The 23,812-nt window shown below is 38.0% G+C and overlaps 1 protein-coding gene across 4 annotated transcripts in view; it reads left to right on the top strand.

The window, feature by feature from the left end:
• Positions 1 to 23,812, top strand: part of PIK3CB (phosphatidylinositol-4,5-bisphosphate 3-kinase catalytic subunit beta) — a gene marked incomplete at its 3' end in the record, with an annotated part of 1,563,003 nt that overhangs the window by 1,493,979 nt on the left and 45,212 nt on the right. For all 4 annotated transcript variants that reach the window (XM_044070037.1, XM_044070038.1, XM_044070035.1 and 1 more), the window contains 1 exon segment: positions 22,399 to 22,544. In XM_044070037.1, the coding sequence (XP_043925972.1) occupies positions 22,399 to 22,544 (146 nt within the window).

The raw sequence follows: 23,812 nt of genomic DNA, 5'->3' as shown, positions 1-23,812 counted from the left end.
TTTAAGTTTTTGCATCTTCAGGCAATTTTGAAACTGTAACCATGCAAATCTTCCCATAACATAAGATCCAGTAGCTGCTGCTTTAGAAGATGGATCAGCTGACTTGTAAGTACATTTCAAAGAATATTTTGGTACTTGCGAAACAGAAGCAACATGAGAAGTTAGAGAAGATGAACCTTTGGAAAAGGGGAAAGTAGCAGTTATGTTCCTCATTCTCAAAAGAAGCAAGCAGAAACTTTAACAAGCGTCCCAGTGAAGTCAGTATTTTTGTAGACAAGAGTGCTCCCAGAAAAGCTATTCAAAAGATGCCAGTAGTTGACATTGTCAGTGAAATCAGTGCAGCAAAGCTTTTCACAAACACACAAAACAAACCTCTAACACTGTAACCACCAAGAATAAAGCCTCCATGGTAGGAACCCCAAAGACAATAGGATGATGAATCTTGAAAGAAATGTATTTGGATTTGTCCTGTGGTTCCTATTGTGGAGGCTTTATTCTTGGAGTTTTTGCAACAAAGCTTTTCAGACGGTTAGACTTCATATGAGGATATTACCATATTGAATGTCACCCCAGCAGCAGACGCATCACAACTTTTTCTGTACACACAGATTTAGTGAGTTACCTCTGCTTCTAAGATATTTCTGCATGTTAATATAGCCAGCCAAAGAAGGAATTGGAGCATGCCAAGAATTTTAGTAATGATGTAGCTAGTGAGAGACATGGAAAACAGAGTAATGTTCCTCCGGTTCTCTGCTCTGAGCCTCGTCCATCTATTCCACTGGGACAGCCAATGTGCTGTAGTCAGTGTTCTGGAAGTGAGAGCAGTTCTCCTACCATTGCAGGGCATTCAAGATGCTCTCCCATTTGGGGCAGTTACCATTCAGACAGACAATATGTCAGTTGTCTGGTACATTAACAAACAGGGAGGAACCAGATCTTATCCACTTTGATGAGAAGCAATTAGAATGTGTCACTGGGCGAACTCTTCCAGTTGCATTCTAGCAGCAACACACATTCTGGAGAAATCCAGGGTGATTGTGGACAAATTAAGCAGGTCCATTCTAATGCCTCATGAGTGGTCTCTCAATGTCAAAGTGGCGGGGAGAATTTTCTGTCATTGGGGCAATCCATACTCCTAAGAGATTGGGCAAGCCAGTTTCCAAAGTTACATTGGCCCAAATGGTTAACTGACTGCATCACCTTTGTCTGTGGTAAAAAAAGGTTTATCCTTGCCTAAACCTCTTAGAACTCATTCCATGAGATCTATGGCTGTCTCCTCCACCTTTTGGTCAACGGCTTCCTTAGATGACATTTGTGGAGCTGCAACTTGGACTGATTTATTGCTCATTACAAATTAGATTCTGTTTCCATAAAGAGAGTGGCCTTTGGCTCTGCAGCACTCTGGAATATCCTTCCATGAGGGTTGCCCAGAGTTGTAATAGCTGGGAGACTCTGTTTCATCAATTGAAAATGACATCAGATAAAAAAGTTATATACTCACCATAATGTTCCATCTGTGTTGAACATTTTCATTCTTCAACTTTCTGCCCACCTCCCCACTTCCTTTGTTTCTGGAAAGATCTGAGAGTTTTATAGGAACATCTGTTCCTTGTCTGAGGTCGAGCTTCCTTCTTCCTTTCCTCCTTTGTTAAGTTATTTAACAGGTTGTCCCTTTATATCTTAGGGCAGCAGACTCAATCTAAGGTATATTAGATTGGTGGGGCATTATGGGTAAAGGGAGGAGCTCAAGAGTTTTTGGATCAGAAGATCTGATAGAAGCAGCTGCTGAGTCAGATCTGAATTTCAGATCTGAACCCATCAGTTGAGGAAGAATAAAAATGGACAACACCGATAGAACATTAGGGTGAGTACATAACTTTTTTTTTTTTTTTAACCAGGTTAGTGTCTGTTCAGGATGCACATATAAGTAATTCTTACTCGAGGCTAAATCTTTGTGCGAGGATGTTATTAGTTTTAGCCATAAGTTTAGGGTACTGCATTTGGGCATGAGGTTTTCCATTCAGGAGCTTTTTGTTTCAATTTCTCTGGCTGTTATTTCATCCCATTTCATATATTCTACATTTGAATCCCTTACTGTTCTCTTTAATTGTTCTATCCATTCAGCATATTTGTTATGATCCACAGGGTCTTCATAAATTTTTCTCCAAAGTGTGTCAATTTGTTCTTTTTTTTGGTAGTGGTTCTATTCCTTTTGTTTTGTTTCCCACATCTTTATAAAACTTTTTTGGGTTATCAATGAATTGCTTATTTTGTACTTTTCCTTTATATTTATCTGCATACCTGTACGTTTTTCTGTCTGTGCTGATATCTTTAATTTATTATTTGCTATAGTGTATGATAGATCCCAATCTCTTTTGATACTGTGCGCTGCTTTTACCACATTTGTCTTTCTAAGTATTTTTGATGACCTGTTCCACTTTCTATATTCTTTTAATAGTGACACTTCTTGTCTTATTTGCCTTATAGTTTTCTCTATTTGATGTTTCCATGATACCATTTTATTTCTATTCCTTCCTTTCCCTTATCGGTCAGTTTTTATGATAAGGCTTCATCTGTCATTAATTTAGCTACACAGTAGTATATCCTATTTACTTCTGTTATATCACATGAATTTCTGGTAATATTTTTTATTACTGTGTTCATCAGTTTTATCAGACTTCTAACATTATTTCCTTTCTGTAATCTATTTCTTTCATCGATTTTAATATATCTGTCCATCTCTGTTAAATCATGCGACTCTCTCCATAGATCCATCCAGCCATAACCTCTTTTTCCTATTTTTGCACCTGGGGTCGGGGTGTCACCTCAACAGTGACAGTCATGTCGAGCCAAGGATCACACCACCATGTGGCTAGCCCTACCAGATCATTTTCTTCTAAACTGAGAGCACATTCTTTGCTCTCTTTCTTGTTGGCATTTTACAGAAAGTTCCAGAACATCTTCTTGTGACACATCCTCTTCAGGTGCATCCGCATCATCTGCTGCTCCTTCATATGGAGACTCATTGGCCTGTCATTCAACAACATTGTCTGCATCAGAGTTGCCCCGTTTCCTGAACCTTTTTCTTGCTGTGCAACTCCAGCTGAACTTTTGTTCTGGTTTCCTACTCAAGACTTCAGAGCATCATCATGTGTCAATCATCAGATGCTTCCTGTTCCACCTCTTGTTTCTTAGTTTGCTGAGTCATTGTTCCATCATGCTGTGACATTACCTGAGGTGGATTTTCTGCACTAAATTCTTCACTTCCCAGGTAATGCATAACTTCTTCTTTTATTTTATTGACTTCTCCATTACTGTTCTTTTCTGCTTCCCTTTTTGTTTTCTGATTTTTTTGTATTGTGCAGTTTTCCATGTCCAGGTGTCTTTGCCTATATTTGTTTTTAAATATCTTTGGTGTTGCTTTTTTCCAGTTGATTAGTTTTGCTTTCTCCTTTGCATAAATGGTGCACCTTATCAAATATCTTTCTTTCTATGTCTGTTTCTTTTTATACCTTTCAAGAATCACTGGGTTTTGTTCTTTGTTTTCACATTTTCTCAGTTACTTCTTTTTCCAACCAGCCCAAGGGTTTTTGGATTATGTATCATTTTTCATGAATATATTGTATTAATGAAGGCAAATTTGCATTTAAAGCTTTTGACTGTTTTTCTTGTGCAAGTATTTTTCTTTCTTCTAATTTCTCTCAATCTGTTTGAATGTCTTCTGTCTAGAAATTCTGGGCTTCTTACAAAATAGTAACAGCAGATAATTTCTTTCTTATTATCAGTAGTCCACTCTATCATCTTTATGGCTCTTTTTTGGCTTGTCACTTTTAGTGGACTACTACTACCTCCTACAGCATGGGGCCATCCTCCACCTGAGCCAGGCCTAACCTCATTGTAGGAATGTGTCCTTGTCTTCTGCCATTTTTTCATTCCTGGCACCAGTGCACACACCAGGAATGGGCGCTCTTTATCCTGGGACTTGTGCACTCAGCTGCCTTTCAGCTGGCTCACATTTATTTCATACTTCAGTGCTGAAGCACTCCTGTTTTTAATTTCTCCAAGTCTTTTGAGTTTCTGTTATCATGATGGTAATGGACCCCATTCCCAAGTCAAATTACGATTAAAGTTCATGAAATTAGTATTGTTTCTGTCTTTGATGTCAACCAAAAATGCTCTTTGTAGCACTCGTAATGTGCCCAGTAGTAACTCCTCCTGCAATTTGTATGGAGTTACACGTATTGATAATATATCTAAATATGATTATAGATTCTTTTTTATGAGACTCGAGGCTCCTACTACTGTTGGAACTGTCTGGGTATCTTTCTTCCACATTGCTCTCATTTCTGCCTGCAAATCCTGATATTTTATGACTTTTTGTCTCTCTCTGTGCAAAACAGTGTAGTCACTGGGTGTTGCGATTTCAATGATCAGAGCTACTTTTGTCTTTTCATGGACCACTATATCTGGTTTTCTGACATCTGTCTTTTGAACTGTTGGCAATGGGTGATCCCATGTGATGTAGACTTCTTCATTTTCTATGTTGCTGTGTGGCTCATATTTCCAGTGCTTTTCAGCTACTTCAATATACCCTAATGTTTACACAATCCCCAGTGCAACAGTCTTGTCACATTATTATACCTACGAAAAACAAAAAGACAGCTTGGAAACACCAAAGCAAATTCTCTCTAAGTCTAATTCTATTAAACTGAAAGAGAATTAAACTTAGAGAGAATTTGCTTTGGTGTTTCCAAGCTGTCTTTTTGTTTTTCGCTAGTTTGTCTTACTTTGGTTCCTGTCTGTTGGACATTATTATACCTATCAGTATACAGTCATCCTGCCACTAGTATGTCACAACCAGCAACAAGGTGTGCGACTGTTTCCAATTCTCTTTTACAAAACTTAAATTTGTCTGTTTCTCTCGCATGTTCAATGGACTTTGTAAACCAACATGTGCGTAGCCCACTGTCTTGGGCCTCCAATATTAACCTTTCATCTTTTGGTTTGAATTTGCCTCTCCTTAACCATTGTTGTATTTGATCTTGATCAACATGAGGTTCTTCTAGAAATTTTCTATACTGGCAGCTATATTTATGCATCTTACACATTCCTTGCCTTCTCGTGTGATCTTTCACTTTATATTCTTTCTTTTGTTTTTTGTCACATTCAGTTGCCACCTGATTTTTATCTTCTTCTGGTTTGATTTCCATTCCTCCTTGACTTCGATAAGTAGTCTTAGATTTATTCTCCTCATGTTTCAAAACTTTCACTATGTTTGGGTCCTTTGAGGTCAGCAGATATGTGTGAAGTCCCATGATTGCAGATCTGTACATGTAATCAGTTTCAAGGAGGGCCATACCTCCTTCAAAATGGGGAATATATAATCTTGGAATGCACTGATTTTTATAAATCATTTGGTGAGCATGAAGCATCCTTCTTGTTTTCCTTTCAGATCTATCCAACATGTTTTGGGGGCCAGTCAATCACTTCAAAACTGCAAGTTAGGACAGGAAGAGAACACTGGTTTATAGCTTGAATTTTGTTCCTAGATGTCAACTCTGTTTTCAGGATTAATTTAAGTCCTCTAAAATATTCCTTACTAAGTTTTATTCACATTTGTTCATGTTTTATTGTTGAACCTTCATAAATTTGCTCAAGTTCTTTTATATGACATTCTTGTCCCAAACTGATGTTTTATTGGTGCTGGAGTTTTCTTGCTTTAAAGGTTGCTTTTGCACACTTATCAAGACCAATTGACATTCTTATGTCATCTGAAGAAGTTTTGACTACTTGCAGTTGTGCTTTCAGTTCCTCATCTGATGAGCCATACAGTTTTAAATCATCGACAAACAGAAGATGAGAAGTTTTTACATTTTGCTGTTTTCTAGGAGCCAAATTATAGCCATGGCCTAATCTTTTAAGTAGAGAGCTTAATGGGTTAAGGGCAAGACAGAATAGCAGAGGTGACAGAGTGTCACCCTGGAATATTCCCCTTTGAATTTTTATCCCTGGAATAATAATTTGTCCTTTATTTTATTTATTTATGTTACATTAGTTGACCGAGATTGTCCGACTGAGCTGAAGAGCCCTTTTCCAGTGGCGGCCCGGGGCGAAAATCTCCCAACATATACAATTTTCATTATAAATCAGCATTAAACACCAATGTTGCAGGATTATTACAAGGCATTAAGTAACAATACAATGTTATATAGTGTCAAGCAGGAGTATAGCATAACTATTTCAAGATGTATAAAAAGAAATATGTCATTAAGATGAATATAGTTTTTGGGGTAAGTGGTTGCAAAAACCCAGTTTTATCATACTGTAGTTGCATGAAGGCAAGACAATAGAATGTTTCTCTGAGGCAATTTGCTTGGTAGATTTTAGAAGACAGTAGAAAGAGTAGTCAAGGAAGATAAGAGAGAGCTAGTGAGAAGAGTGAGTTAAGGGCAGAAAGTAGATTACGGTATGAGAAGTAGGGGATGTTAAGGAGGGACAGTGCAGTGGCAGGACCAGTGACTTTTAAAGTGCTCTTTGGTGGCTGTCTTAAATTGTTTAGGGTGTGTAAGGGTCCTGATTTCTAGTGGGAGCCTATTCCGGGCAATAGTGGGGTGATAGCTGTACGTATCAAATCCAAATTTAGATGGTTTGTAGATTTGTAGTAGGTCTTGGTTAGAGCTTCAGAGAGGTCAGGAGGGAGAATAATGGGAGATGAGAGGGGATAGAGCTGGGCAGTAGGAAGGCTGGTATAGGATAGATTGGATGATCTGGAGCTGAGAGAGAAGAAGCTGGTGGGGTAATTCAAGCCAGTTTAGGTGTTTTAGAGACAGTGATGGGATTTGTAGGTTTGTTGGTAAGCAAATCTAGCTACCTTGTTGTAGGTAGATTCGAGTTTGGCCAGGAGTGCTGAGTTAAGATTTGTGAGAATTTAAGAATTGTACATTAGACTGGGTAGAAGGTAGGTAAGAGAGAGAGTAATCTTGGCTTCACAGGTAAGGAATTTCATGTTACAGTAAAAGAGCCCTAGTTTTGAATGAGTTTTTTTGATACAGTTCTTAACATGCAAGTCAAATTTAAGCAGATCGTCGATGGTTACACCTAAGAGCTTAGTGCTGGATTCTACCTGAATGGGGGTGTTAAGGGACTGTATGGAGAATGAGGGTTTAATATTGTTGAATTTTTAGGTAGGAAGAGTAACAGCTTTGTTTTTTTAGGGGTAAGAATGAGCTGGTTGTTGGAGAGCCATGTTTCAACTAAGTTAAAAGATGCCCGAGTAGCTGAGAAGAGCTTAGAGGGAGAGTTGGCTGTGGTGATGACTGTAGAGTCATCTGCGTATTGCACTAAAGATGACTGAGGGCAGAAGGTATAGAGCTAATTAGTAAAGATATTAAAAAGTAAAGGCCCTAGGATAGACTCTTGAGGTACACCCATTTCTACAGGGAGAGGAGGGGAGAGTGCAGAGTGCCATCTCACTGATTGAGATCTATCAGTGAGGTAGCTGGAGAACCATGCAACAGTATCAGAGGAGAAGATGAAGTTATGCAGTTTGTGCAGCAGAAGTGTGTGTGACAGTTTCAAAAGCTTTTGAGAGGTCCAAGAATAGGCAAGAAATAAGTTTATGGTTATCCATGGCTATAGAGACGGTGTTGAGGAAGGATAATAGAACTGTAGTGGTGCTATGTTTGGGTCTGAGTCCATGTTGAGTGGGTGTAAGCAGATTTTCCTGTATTAAGATACTGCATAACTTGTTTATGAATACATTTTTCTAGTACTTTAGAGGGGAGAAGACGGCGATAGGTCTAAAGTTGGAGATATCAGAGGTGTTACCTCCTTTGTGTTATAGGTAGAGTGTAGCATTGTTTCCAGATGGAAGGGACTTTAGATTCAGAGAGAGTGATTAATTAGGATAGATACAGGGAGAGCAAGAGAGTCAGCTGCTAGTAGAAGAAAAGTGGAAGGAATATTGTCAGCTGATGCTGAGCATGGTTTTAATTTAGAGAGTAGAGTTTTGATGTAGCTAGGTTTGAGGAAGAAGGTATTTGAGGAGATAGCCTTTATCATGGCTAAATTGCAAAGTGGTGTGCCACTGTTTCATGGTCATTGTAATGTAGTTGATCTATGTAGGATATATGTTTTACATTTTTAAGCACTGTTTTATCCATGAATGTGGGATACTATCAAATGCTTTTTTGTAGTCAATCCATGCCATACTTAGATTCTTCCATTTTTTTCAGTTCTCCATTATGATTTAGCAGCAGATGACCCCTTTGCTCCATATGACTTTCTTTTATTGCCCTTTTATTCTATTGCCCTGATCGAGTTTTCTTCAATTCCAGTGTATAGTTTATACGTAGTTGGAAGGCAGGTTATTGGTCTGTAATTTTTTGGGCAGCTTGCAGGTTCACTCTTAAGTAGGAGCAAAGTTTTTCCTGTTAGCCAGGTTGGTGTCTGCTCAGGGTACACATATAAGTAGTTCTTACTCATGGCTAAATCTTCGTGCAAGATGTTAATGCTTTTAACCAGAAGTTAGGTACTGCATCTGGGCCTGATGTTTTTCATTTAGAGGCTTTTCTTAATTTTGTTTCAATCTCTGTGGCTGTTACTTCATCCCATTTCATATCCTGTACCTTTGAACTTCTTATACTTTCTTTTACTTCTTCTATCCATTTAGCATTTTTGTTATACTCCACAGGATCTTCATAAATAGTTCTCCAAAATGCATCCATTTCTTCTTTTTTGGATGGTTTTTCAGTTACTTTTACTTTGTTTCCCAATTCTCTGTAAAACGTTTTTGGGGTCATCAATAAATTATTTTGTACTTTTCCTTTATATTAATGTATGTATCTCCGAAGTTTTTCTGCCTGTGATGATATTTTTAGTTTATTATTTGCGATAGTGGATGATAGATTCTGATCCATTATAACATTGAGCATTGCTTTTATCATGTCTGTGAGTATTTTTGTTGATCTGTTCCCTCTTCTATACTCTTCTAAGAGTGACACTTCTTGTCTTAACTGCTTTATATTTTTCTCTATGCAATACTTCCATGATGGTATTCGATTTCTCCCCTTCTTTTCCCTTACTACCCTATGTCCTTGTGGTAGAATTTTATCTGTTATTAATTTAGCTGTACAGCAATATATCCTGTTTACTTCTGTTATATTACATGGATCTCAATGGACAGTCCCATTACTGTGTTCATTTGTTTTATCAAACTTCTGACTTTTTGGGTTTTATTGACTTTCTTCAGACAGTTTCTTTCATTGATCTTAATATATCTATCTTCTTCTTCTTCTCTATTTTTATTAAATTAAGCAACTCTTCTCTTAGCTTATTTTTTTCTAAACTGAAGGCACATTTTTTGTTCTCCGTTTTCTGTGGGCATTCTGTAGAAAGTTCTATCGCATATTTCTGTGGCACCTTCCTAAAAGCATTCCTCCCAAGAGAATTGAGAGATGATCATTGACACTTCAGCCATACCAATTTGCAGTAGTATTGGAACAGAAAGGGTAATACCGCTGATTGTTCCCCAAGACATATTGTGGGTGCCTTACTTACCTTTGGTCGAGTAGGAACTGAACAAGACTTTCAGTTTGTTGAATACACTTGGTTGCTCCATGTTTCCATTGAGATTCACTGGTAGTATAGTATCTATTACTGTGCCAGTAGTGTTTCAATATCTGTTTTTTTTTTGTTTGTTTTTCTTGGTTGTGTAACTGTGGAGTTAGTATATTTATGTAAGGGCAGAATCCCACACATGCTTGTTTCTGTGTGTTATATTCAGCTAAAGTTTCATTCAATTTGTTTTGTGTGGTTATAGCTTTGGTCAGTAGCAATACAAAGAGGAACAACAGTAGAACCCCTGTGAGTTCAACCGGAGGAGGAAGTGCTGGAGTGGCTAATGAGTACTGGATCATGATTGCTGAATTTGCTATGCTCATATCTCTCAACAGTCCCTGATTTCACAGAACATCCTTGATTTTCTCTCATATTTTACCTTATTGATCATAAAATTTTTCATTTTCTAGTAAATCACTGAGGATTACTCAGTAATGCTGGCCACGAGTCTCATACTTATTGTACAACAAATGCAAGCTGATGCAAAAAGTTATGCTAAATTAAGCGAATTAGAGTTGTTTAAAAATTCCCCTTATTTTTGGCTTTTATCCCCAAGATATCAGGTTTTATCCAGAATTGTTGAGCATATAAGTTGATAGGTCTGTCTGTGCCTTGAAAAATTAATAACACTAAGTGATATTACAAATGCAGCTGAAAGAAAGCCAGTTTTATAAAATGCAGATGAAAAGTACAACACTGGCACTTGATTTAAAATGAGCAGCCTACTGGCTGATGAAGATTAAACTTTCGAGCATCATTTGACCAAAGTTCAAGTCCATCGAGGAATGTAGTTTCTCCATAGGAAATCACTGCTGACAGCAGTGATGCCCTTTTGGGGGGGTAATTTCCCCTACTTTGAGTTGGTGCCATTGTGGAGTTGACATATATGCATACAAGGTGGGGGGGGCTTTTGCCCACAATGGCAGGGCAGGGGGGACTGTCCCCCTAAAGAAAAAAAAAGCACTTAACTGTTTGTTTTTTATCTTCAGGGAATGTGGGAATGCAGTTCAGGGAGTCAGATCCTCAGCAATGTGAAATCCTTCCACTCATAGTGGAAGTGTTTAAAATACAGTGAGACTCCTGCTGTAGAACCACTAAAAGGTTTAAAAATATAAATAAATAACAGTGTAGGGACTGGGACTGCTGAAAACCAAGTAGCAAACTTCAAAAAACAGTGCAATAGAAATTTGAGGTTACTGGAATTACAGTGTACACAGTAGATTCAGCTCGTTTAATATAGCTTTTGCTCCTCTTTTGTTTCTTATGCAGTAATTTTAATATGGCATATAATGGAGAAACTTCATGGAAAACTCTTGACAGTATGCTGTGAAATCAGTACAGCTGTGCATCATTCTGCAATTTAGTGTGTGCACATTGTTTTGATACAATGAATTCTGTAGCTTAGTTAATGGGATGCAAGTATGGTACTGCTGAAACAAAACCTTTCTTTCCCAAGTATGAGTCACTGTGCCACATTCATTATGTAGTTTTCTGCAAAATAGACTGCTCAGATTTTTCAGTTTTTAATGTAACATTAGTGCCATCAGTAACACAAATCTCACTCAGCTTATTGAAAATGTGTGTAATCCTGTTTTTAAGAAATGTAGCTTAGCAGCTGATCAAAGGGCAAAATATAAATGTGCCACTCAAAACAGTTGTTGAAGGGTCTTAAGAAATCCAAGGTTTGAAACTCTGTTCAGGTCCTATTAAATGAGTATTTCAGTAAACGCGGTCACGGCGATCGTTACTCCACCATTCTTTCTATAACCAAGTTCCTGCTAGCATGTCTAATGCAAATGCTTTTCTTATATATACTGGAAAAGAGATACTTTAAAATGTTCGTATTTGCCAGCTGGCCAGCAGAGTTTTTCATGGTTTAAATACCATTAATGAATACAAAAAAAGATGAGCGGACTTCCACGGCTGATGCAGCAACTCCACACACTTTAATGTCACATAAAAGCAAAAACATCAAAAAGAGACCAAGTAAAAAGGTGAGTGCTTTCACAGTCTGTAATACGACTGCTTCTTCAGACCTAATAAAAACAGCTCTCCTACTCTATATGTACTGATCAAATACCAATTAACTAATTAAGTACACACCTAAAAGCACAATGCATCCTGCTTAATACTGCTTTTGTGAGGATGAGGACAATTAAATGGATAAATAAACATACTCAAATACATCATATAAAAAAAAAAAAAATAAAGTATAAAACATCATATAAAAACAAGTCCTGTGTAAACATAGCAATATCTCCAAATAAATACACATAATATTATATAAAGCTCTAAGGTTCAGTGCTTAAGCTGTCATGTCTTCAACAGTGGTTTTATAGAAACCCGAGCATTCAGCCCAGGAAACCTGTCTCCACTCAGCCATATAATCCACTCTTCTTCCTTCATCTCTGTCTTATTCTTAAAAGTCCCCACCTCTAATAATAGCTGCTAACAGCTCAAGGGCTAAAAACCTAAAACTATGACTCTGATCATTGTCCAAGACATGCTTGGCTAAAGCATTGGTCACTTTCTTGTTCTTAATATCATTAACATGTTCAAGAATCCTCTCTTTAAAGTGCCTATTGGTCTTCCCTATGTAGTACACAAAGCATACTTTGCAGTAGACAAAATATACTAAGTCTTTGGTCAGACAGTCAGCATAGAAAGAGATATCTACTACAAACCCTCACGTGGGATGTTCAAATCTACCTCCTGCATGAATAAAACTACATGCTTCACACTTCTTACAGGGAAAAGTCCCCTCATGGTCAGATTGTGGTAAATAGACATCCCTCATGTTCTTTAACACAACTGCCTCTTCAAAGACAGACTATTCCTGAAGGTAAACGTAGGTTTCTCCTTCCCTACTCTACTGATTCCTTCATCAGAATGTAAAATACCCCAATGTTTATTAATAATGTCACAAATCACTCTCACATTACTAGAATATGCAAGAGTCATCCTAACTTCATCTCTACATCTATATATGTGCTCATGACCATGTGTAGACTTATAACAATCTAAAAAATAAGGTCTACCAATCCTCTCTCTTTCAGGCCATAACTCTTGGATACTGCCTTCAATCTCTATATTATTATAACTTCTCTCTAAAAAAGTATGCTTCAACCCCTCCATGGCATCTCTGAGACTCTGTTCATCTTCATGTAGTCTCATTGTCCTCAACACTTGTCCTCTCACTACATTACGTGGAACATGTCAGGGATACATACTCATCTTATGAAGCAGTGTGTACTTTTTACAATCCTTCCTATATAGCTGTCTTAAAACTCCCTCTGGGACCTCTACTAACCGAGACATCTAAGAAATTGAAGCAAGTAAAACTTCCTTTATTGTATAAAAAAAGTAAATGCTTTCATTACATAAACTTCCTCAGAACCAAAACCATTCCACTCTGCTTTCCTTTTATCAATTAAAACCTTGTGATGTCACACATCATTCTAAACATTTAAGACACATCAGCATGTTATGAAATCACTTAATACATCAAATTGCTATAAAATATAATGTTTTAACTTTAAAACTGGGACTATAGAGCAGCTGTCATTTAGCCCTGGAAATAATGTGGCCCTCAATTTGATTTACCATTGTTTCTCTTTTAAATTTAAATGGTCATCTGTAACCTTACCTTGCAAATCTTTCTTTATAGAATCAACCACATAAAATTTAAAACAATGTCCATTGTTCTTGTGTATGTGCTTATACAGTGCATTAGTATTTTTCGCATTTTTAATATCACACTGATGATCATACATACGATCATGGCTCTATAGCCCCAGTTTTAAAGTTAAAGCATTATATGGGTTCAAGCAAACACCCTAATATTGGGCGATTTCAACTACCCCACCATTAACTGGGAAAACTACTCATGTACCAACTCCTTCACTCAGCGCTTTCTGGAATTCATAAATTCCAGTGCACTGGATCAACTTATCCACACCCCCACCAGGAGCAACAATATCCTAGACCTAGTCATTACCAAAATGAGTGACCGGTGTTCCACACCCGAAGTCAACTCTTCGTTGGTCAGATCCAACTATAAGCTAATCACCATAGATATCCACATCCCGCCCCTACCCCCATTAAGGAAACCACTGTAAAAAATTTCTCCAAAGTCAACTTCATGCTTCTTAAGACAGAAGTGGTGAACTTCATGACACCCATGCAGATGAACAATACAGTTACGACTACTTAATCCTACACAAATGAACTCTATAAGCACTTATACGAGTGCATGGATCATGCCATCTCAAACAGAACTAAGACACTATCCTCCAAAAAAAGGAAGCCAATCTGGTGGTCCCCTGCCATAAACAAACTCTACAACAGAAGGAAGAAATTGTTGCAAAAGAGAGTAAAATCCCATGAGTGGAGGAGCTCCCTGGTCAGCCTCAGCAAGAAGCTGAGATCCCTTATAAGATCCTCTAAAGCTAGCTATGAAAACAAGATTTCCACTGACTCTAAGGACAACCACAAAGCATTCTATAGCTATGTCAAGAATCTCAATGGCAACACCCAGATCTGCTCTGAGTTACAGCATAATGGCACAAAAATTACAGAACCAACTGATATTGCCAACATCCTGGCAGATAGGTTCAGTGCTAACTTTACCCCCCTCTCACCCCCTAAAGGGCCCATATATATATATATATATATATATATATATATATATATATATATATATATATATATATATATATTAGATAGATAGATATAATACACACAGGAAGAATGCAGAGTCCCTGTAATCACAACTTCACAGGTAATAGCAGCACTCTCTAAAGCCAAAAACACAGCATCCGTAGGACCAGACAACATCCCAGGCTGCGTTTTACATGAACTTCAGAACGAACTGGCTCCCCACCTAAGCACCATGTTCAATCGTAGCCTAACATCAGGCTTTGTGCCCACTGAATGGCGCACAGCAACAGTTATCCCACCCCACAAAGGGGGAGCCACCACTGATCCTGGGAACTATCGCCCTATTAGCCTGACAAGCCTCGTCTGCAAGGCCATGGAACATATCATCATGGAATTTATAAACAAAGACATTGGTAACCTCCAAACTCTGGACCCCACCCAGTTCAGGTTTGTGAAAGGCAGAGCTTGCGTCCTGTAGCTGTAGACAAAGGGTAAGGTGGTTCACACAGCCTATCTTGACCTCGCCAAGGCTTTCGACACCATCCCCCATTCTGGAATTATAGCTAAACTCACTAAACTAGGTATAAATCCCTATGTCACAAGATGGGTTGCCAACTGGCTCACTGACAGAACCCACACTGTAAAAGTTGCAGACTCCAAATCTGACTTCAGACCAGTGACAAGTGGAGTACCACAGGGTTCAGTCCTGGAACCTCTCCTGTTTGGTATCTACTGCTTTGAAGTGCAGGGTAACACAGAAGGCCTCTGGCTAATGAAGTTTGCAGATGACTGCAAACTAGGAGCTATAGTCAAGTCCTCAAATGATGTGGACATCCTACAGAAAAGCCTCACTGAGACAGATGCCTGGTGTCAGAGCCATGGCCTCAAGCTCAATGCCAAAAAGTGCATCGTTATCCCCTTTGGTAAAAACTCTGTACCCATGAACTACAGCATAGGCGGCAATCTTCTTAACACCGAATGTGTGATAAGAAACCTTGGGACCCAGGTGGACAGTAGTCTCGCCTTTGATAATCACATTGCCACAGTAGTCAGGAAATCCTTCTACAAAGCACACCTCATCACAAAAGGGTTCTCATCCTGGAAAAAAGAGGTCATTGTTCCCCTCTACTCGACCCATTATAGAGTACAACGCCCCTTTTGGAATGTACCTCACAAGATGTCTGCATTAGCTGGAAAGGCCACAGATGTACCTCACAAAGAGAATTACTGGCCTCAAACAGATGCCCTATACTGATCGTCTCAAAAAACTCCAGCTTTACGCTGTAGCATATTGCCTACTCCGAGGTGATCTCCGCCTAACATATAAAGCTATGTCAAACCCAGAGCTGTTGGACATGCTACACCTAAAGAAATCCCAATCCCTCCGAGCTACATGATCTACGGACCTAAACCTTGTCACCACAATAAACAGGACTTGCTGGAGGGATAGATTCCTGTCCCAGAGACTTCCCATATTCTGAAACAAGCTACCCATCTATGTCAAGCAAAGTTCCTCATTAACACACTTCAAGTAAAATCTTGATGAGAGGATGGGAAATGGGAAATACACCCCGGGGATCACTTCTGTGGCTCTGCTCGACAGGGGTACAGGAAATTAACTTTCTTGGGTTGGCATAAGCCAGGGAACTTTGTTAGCTAGGCTTACTTAGGCCCTTGGGCCGATAGCCTAGTACCTACCTATGAACCTATATTTTATAGCAATTTGATGTATTAAGTGATTTTATAACATGCTGGTGTGTCTTTAAATGTTTAGAATGATGTGTGACATCACAAGGTTTTAATTGATAAAAGGAAAGCAGAGTGGAATGGTTTTGATTCTTAGGAAGTTCATAATTTATGTAACAAAAGCCATTAACATTTTTTATACAATAAAGGAAGTTTTACTTGCTTCAATTACCTTTGTGGTTTGCCTACTTGGAGGTTGTTTTTTTGGTGCTTATACATTTGTCTACAAGAGTGGAGTTTACATCTAAGAAATTGACAGATTCTTTAGAACTTACACATCACATGTGAACTTGAGAAAGGACATAGTGGACTGTAGGTATTCTAAAAAACTATCCACCAACTCCACAGGCCCTTTTCAAAGAATAAAAATATCATCCGTGAAACGTCTATAACAGATGATATGACTACAGAACTCATTGTTCCTGAGCACAAAATCGTATTCCCACTTTACCAATACAAAGTTGGCATAGCTATTGGCACAAACTGTGCCCATTGCTATGTCAATCTTCTGTAGATAGTGTCCCCCATTAAATACAAACACATTATTACTAAGAATCAAGTCTAGCAATTCACAAACCAAATCTATCTTCTCAGGTGTCAAATGGTGGGCATACATTAAAAAAGACCTTACATTCTCAACACCTCATTCATTGGGGAAACTGTGAACAAAGAAGTAACATCTAGGTCATAAATAAATATTCACTGTCAGCATCTAGACCACGTGTAACTTGAAACAAATAATTTAAAAAATCCTTAGTGTCTTTTAAGACAGTCTCAACAGTCTCAAGTATAGGTCGTAGATTCTTCTCAACATAGAGTGGGAGGAGTTCTGTGGCCCACCCATTACTCAACACTATCAGACACATGGGGGGTGCATATCCTATCTTTTATGTACCTTTGGCAATCCATACAGAATGGGTGTGACAGGATGCTTCACCAAAAAACTTAAATAACTCTTCATCAATAACATTCATCATTAACATGTCGAATAAATAAAACTCCAACCTCTCTATAATCCCAAAACTTGTGTCTTAGAAATAAGGGTATGCACACTGTCTTCACTCAACATTTGATCCATGCGTTCAATGTAAAAAAACTTTGTCTAGAATCACAATACCACCACCTTTGTCGGCTGGGCAGATTTCAACTGTTGTTAGTTCTTTCAACTGCTTCAAAGCTGCCTGTTCATCAGCAAAAGTCAAATTATAAAAACCTTGATGTCCCCCATCACATAAAACATGACTAATCTCATCCTCACAAACTGTAGTAAAAACTCAAAGTGGATGAACGTTCGGCATAAACATACTCTGTTTCCTGAAAGTATCCATCCTCTCATTACTTTCAGGAAACTGTAGTTGTAGAGAAATGTTTCTAGTAAACATCTTTAGGTCTGAGATAATATCAAGCAACTCAGTTCTTTGGGCTGGGATAAAAGACAAACCCTTCCCAAGTAAATTGTACTGTTCTATGGTCAAAACAACAGAAGACAAGTTAAAAATCAGGTTTTCTGAGTGTTGCTTCAAGTCATTACCTTGTCTGCCACAAACTGCTTGTACTGGAGTCGGCCCTTCCTCGAGTGACTCCTTGACCTCCACTTTCTGTAGTCCTTGGGAATGGGTAGAGATTCCATTAAAGAAAAAGAAGAACCATTGAGTGTATTTGCTGGACCTGCTTTCACAGAAGCATCCGTATTGGTTCCACTAGCAGCTGTGGCATACGACGCTGACGTGCTGTCTGATACTGTATTCTGTACTGGCACTTCCTCATCTGCAATTGTAGAAACTTGACTGTCCCTTGAAGGGGCCTGTACTGATTCTGCTGGTATTTCTCCTGCTCTCAACACACTATCATGTTGTTCTGCAGAACTCATTACCTTCTCCTCCTTCGCCCAGGAGAAAATTTACCCAACTAGAAATCATTCAAGTCTTTCTGCAATTTACTTAATTTAATTGCTTGTAGTCTCTTCTTATGTGCTGCTATTTTATCAAATAGTAATCCAGTTTATCAACAACAAGTTCAGTAGGAAAGTCCTTAACAATGAGCAATTGCAGATTCTTAACATCTACCAGCAGCCCATTCTCCAGCGGTAGAAAAAACTCAATCATCAAGTGCATGTAGTCAAAGCCAAGTTGTAAGTTCATACCTTGCCAGCGTTTAAGCAGATCTGGATAAAAATCTCTATACGTAGGCATCATATGAATCCAAAGTCCCCTCGGAACTACTTTATGATGTAGTGCTGCTTCAAAGTAGAGCCTCTGCCACTGCGGATGCTTAAATTGGTATATATAGAGTAGGAGAGCTGTTTTTATTAAGTCTGAAGAAGCAGTCTTATTATAAACTGTGAAAGCACTCACCTTTTCACTTGGTCTCTGTTGTTTTTTTTTGTATGTGACATTAAAGTATGTGGAGTTGCATCAGCCATGGAAGTCAGCTCATCTTTTTTTCTTTACATTGACTGGTTTGTGGGTAGAGCATTCCTTACCTAGCTTGTGGACTTTGTTTTTGCTTTAATACCAATAAGCCTGGAGTGAACCAGTCCAGCCATAACTGTGAAGTCTGCCCATATTCTGGAGTATGTCATTTTTTGCCCCATCACTGTTTTGGAGTTTAAAAAAAAAGTTTATCTGATTTGCAAAAACTGAACAGAATCTCTGACTAGTTTGAATTTAGCAGATTTAAAAAAAAATCTCAACACATCCTCAATTCTGAACACATCTAGCCTGTACCAATTTTGAGCAGATTGCTGCTTCATAGCAGCAACTAGGTAAGAGCTCTAATGGCCCTATCTGAATTTTGTTGAGGAACTAAGCATTGTTGCCTGAAATATTTGCTTAATTTCTGAGACCAGAAGAGCTAACACTGTAGCAGTCTGTTGAAAATCCATCCATTGTACCAAACCATCTCATATGTTAAACTAGTTCTAGTTAAAACATTTGCTACAACATCTTGTTGGAAAATAATGGTAGCCTTCATAAGTTGCAGCTGATGGATATTAAAGGCTTGTCAAATGGCAGAATTATACCATTATATACAAAATAGTGTCCCAGCTGGAAAAAAAAGTGAATTAGCACACAAAAAGGAAGAATGCTGATGGTTTATGCAGTGGATATAAAAAGTGTACACACCCCTGTTAAAATGCCAAGTTTTTGTGATATAAAAAATGAGACCACAATAAATCATTTCAAAACTTTTTCCACCTTTAATGTGACCTCTAACCTGTACAGTTCAATTGAAAAGCAAATCTGTTAGAGAATAAATATAAAAAAACATACAATAAGCTGGTTGCATAAGTGTGCACATCCTTAAACTAATACTTTGTTAAAGCATCTTTTGCTTTTATTACAACATTCAGTCTTCTTGGGTACACACCTGCCATCAATTAGAGAGACTGATTAACCCCAAATAAAGTTCAGCTGCCCTAGTAGGATTTTCCTAACATTTACTCAGTTGCATGCTACAGCAAAGCCATGGTTCACAGAGAGCTTGAAAAGCATCAAAGGAATCTCATTGTTGAAAGGATCAGTCAGGAGAGGAGTACAAAAAATTTCCACAGCATTGGATATACCATGGAACACAGTGAAGACAATCATCAAAAAGTGGAGAAAATATGGGACAACAGTGACGTTGCAAAGAACTGGACGTTCCTCCAAAATTGATGAAAAGACCAGATGAACACTGGTCAGGGAGGCTGCCAAGAGATCTACAGCAACACTGAAGGAGATTCAGGAATTTCTGGCAAGTACCAGTTGTGTACTACATGTGACAACAATCTCCCATATTCTCCATATGTCTGGCCTGTGGGGTAGGGTTGCAAGACGGAAGCCTTTTCTTACAGAAAAACATCCAGGCCCCTCTAAAATTTTCAAAACAATACATCAAGTCTCCCAAAAGCATGTGGGAAAATGTTATGGTCTAATGAGACCAAGGTTGACATTTTTGGCCACAATTCCAAAAGGTACATGTGGCACAAAAACAACACTTCCCATCACCAAAAGAAGACCATCCCTATGGTGAAGCATGGTAGTGGCAGTATTGGGGATGCTTTTCTTCAACTGGAACTGGGGCTTTAGTCAAGGTGAGGGAATTATGAACAGTTTCAAATACCAGTCACTTTTTGCCCAAACCCTTTGGGCTAGAAAGCTGAAGATGAAGAGGAATTTCACCTTTCAGCACAATAATGAACCCAAGCATACATCCAAATCAACAAAATAATGGCTTCACCAGAAGAAAATTAAAGTTTTGGAATCGCCTAGCCAGAGCCTAGACTTTAATCCAGTAGAAAATCTGTGGTGTGACCTGAAGAGGGCTGTGCACAAGAGATGCCCTTGCAATCTGACAGATTTTGAGCGCTTGTGCAATGAAGAGTGATCAAATATTGCCAAGTCAAGATGTGCCCTGCTGATAGATTCCTACCCAAGAAGACTGAATGCTGTAATTAAATCAAAAAGTGCTTCAACAAAGTATTAGTTTAAGGGTGTGCACACTTATGCAACCAGCTTATTGTATGTTTTTTTATTTTTTATATTTTATCCCCTAACAGATTTGTTTTTCAATTGAATTGTACAGGTTATAGGTCACATTAAAGGTGGGAAACGTTTTGAAATTATTTATTGTGGTCTCATTTTTTTATATCACAAAAACCTGGCATTTTAACAGGGGTGTGTACACTTTTTATATCCACTGTATTTGTGGCATTTTAAAAAGTATTGAAATGTATGGTCTTTCTGAACCAGTCAGTGAAGTTGTGTTGCTGTAACACATTAAGTTCACTCACAGCATTAACTATATCTTGATATAGCGCTGTTCAGAATTAGTAATGATTGCCACATACATTCTTATGCCCCACAGGAATGCACATCTCTACCAGTGTGGCTACTTCAATGGATTAGCTGAATTTTTCTGTAGAAAAAGTGACTGAGACACAAAGTTGAACTATTCAGAAGTTTATTTTTTTAGCTCCATGCCTTTCACATTTGTTTCTGTTTTTACAAGTAATTCATTGTATGTGCAGCCTTGTTTATTTGTGCTATGCATGTTACTCAACTTTGGTAGTGTTTAAACAAATTAATTACTCAATACCACATTTATTATTTAATCCTAATTTTTGGGTAGATTAGGTTCAAACCATTACCTTACACATATGTAGAGGTAAATGTCTAATGTCTGCTAAAACTGTGGCAGTAATAACTCCTAATTTTGTGATGGTAACTGCAGACTTTATATCATTCACTAAGTGGAAATGTTCCTATAGTCCATTTAGATGTGCTTTTAGGTTTTGGTGTGACAACATCTCTTGATATGTCTAATGTCATCAATATCCTTAACAACAAGATTTCTTTGAAGGTACATACTGCATATCAAATGTATCTGCATGGTTGCTTTTCATACTTAGCCTGTACAATGGAACTGTGGGATTTAAAAATGGCTACTGATCATATCTGACAGAGACACTGTATCCCTCTTTAATTTGTAAAGCATGGAAGCTGGATCTACCTATGATGCTGCTTAGTTCAAAACTAACCATCTCCTATTGCTACTCTGTCTTTGCTGTCTTAGTGGGAGGTATAAGGTGCCATAATGCTTAGTAGAGGCATTCATACCTAACTGCATGGCACACTGAAAATCCTGATCAGCTTTTTATTTTTCTGTTTAAGTAATGAATCTCATGGAGACCAGACTGAAGCTGAAACTAGGAATATGGGTCAGCATATAGAAGTGTATGCTTAAATTGCTGTTCTTCCTTAATTCACACTGCTTTGCTCACATAAAACATATACTAAGAAAAGCATTACATTCTGGTACAGATGATGTTTGCTCACTATTAAAATTTAACCGCATATAGCAGTTTTGATGAAATGTGTCCATATGGACTTGGTTAGAGCTTCAGTGGATAGTTTGAATAAAAATAGTTAAAACATCCTGGTTTGTGGCATGTTTGAAGATGCTAGTCCTGCTTTTGAAGATGGTTAGCTCTTTAATTTTGCATTTTTTGCATCTGTGGCATCATGGTGGTTGCCTGGGTATCTATTATGCTTGCACAAATGATGAATCAGAGCTATAGAAAATGGATAGTTGGGCTGGAGCAGTGTGGTAAGTAAGTTATACCACTTCTACCAACTATGTTGATAGGGCAGATGAGGACTAGGGAGACAGCAGTAACTGCTCTGAGGGCCTGACCATTGGGAATGATGCTTTTATTCTGATTCTATAACTTTTTTAGGCTCAATCCATATGTTTCAAAAAATTAAAAAATGAAGTTACACAACCTATATAGGATAAAAGACACTGTGTAACCACATTTTAATCAGCATATCTTGTTCAGAAATGCAGTGCAACCAAAATGCATAACACAAACTAATTGATGTGTTATTTCAGTTGTTTCATATAGATTTTGGTCATATTCTTGGTAACTTCAAGTCAAAATTTGGCATTAAAAGGGAACGGGTGCCTTTCATTCTCACTTATGACTTCATTCATGTAATTCAACAAGGAAAGACAGGAAATACAGAAAAATTTGGCAGGTAAGTGACTTTGAAGTAATGCTATGCATATATTAGTAAAATAAAATGTGCATCTTACATGTTCTTACCTTTCCTTATGATATTGTTTAACTGGATGTTAAGGCATACAGGTAACATTTTTTAGTACACTGTATTTACTGCTATGCTTGTTTTACATTCAGAGATGGAAACTAAAAGCTAAGTATTTTATTGTACAGTGTCTGTTTATATTCTGCATGTTGTAAAGTGCAGCACCATTTTAATATCTTCACTCAAATAATGTCTAACAATGTGACGGAGTTTGTAATGCTACAGTGATGTGATAATATCAGAAACATATGCTGTAACTTAAAACACTTCTTCAGGAAAGAAATATTTGTTTCATCCCAAATGGGGAATCAGTATCTTTTAATTATTCCTAATCTGGCAGCTCTGTGTTCTGGATGGCTATCTGCTAGCAAAGTACAAAGATTAAAGGATTTGAGTTGCCAGTGAGTTTCCTCCTGAAGTGCCATGATTGACCCCCCCCCCCCTTTGTATTTAGAATCTGAGCACATATAGGTTAGCCCTGTCAAAGGGCATTTTGGATCTACTGCAGCTGTCTAGTTGACAAATGAGAAAACATTTATGGAGTACATAAAATAGTGTGCTGATTAAATTTTCAAGTCTGTGTCATATACATTTTCTCTCTGATCTTGCTTTATAATAAAAAAATATGATTGCTTAACTGAGTGGTATTAGTGAAGCACCGACTACTATATTGCTTTCCCTGTATTCAGTTGATTCATCCAACAGCAAGTCAAAAAGCACAACCCCACCCACCACCTCGCAACCTCCATGTGTAAGATTTTGTCCCACCCCTCTGATTACACCAACTCCATAGTTGCCCTGAAGTGTAGGAAGGGGGGAAAGAATGCTGCAGTGCCTCATCAGTTTCTTCCACACAAGTCAGTACAGTCTTGACAAAACAAAAGAAAAACCATTTCATGAAGAATACTTTTACAGAGTGCATGTATGCCTCTTTACAAAGATTATGCTTCAGTTATTTGTATTTTTTCATGCCATTTCTAATTCCAAATTCCCCATTCATGATCACTTCAACCAGTTGTATATCTAATTTCCATTTCCTAACTTTTCTTTAACAAAGGTAGGTGTGATGATATATGCACAACAAGGACAGTCTTGACAAGGTCTATAATGCAAGCAAGAATAGATCTTTGAAAACATTAATTGTAGGATGCTGTTAAAATACCCTTTTCATGTACGTGATCTGAAGTGACCATGTCACC

This window comes from Protopterus annectens, chromosome 4.part1 (genome assembly GCF_019279795.1).
Source record: "Protopterus annectens isolate FY-2018-M chromosome 4.part1, PAN1.0, whole genome shotgun sequence".
NCBI classification, from domain to species: Eukaryota; Metazoa; Chordata; order Ceratodontiformes; family Protopteridae; genus Protopterus; species Protopterus annectens.
Note: the sequence above shows the minus strand (reverse complement) of the source record. Positions and strands in the feature narration are given on the sequence as shown.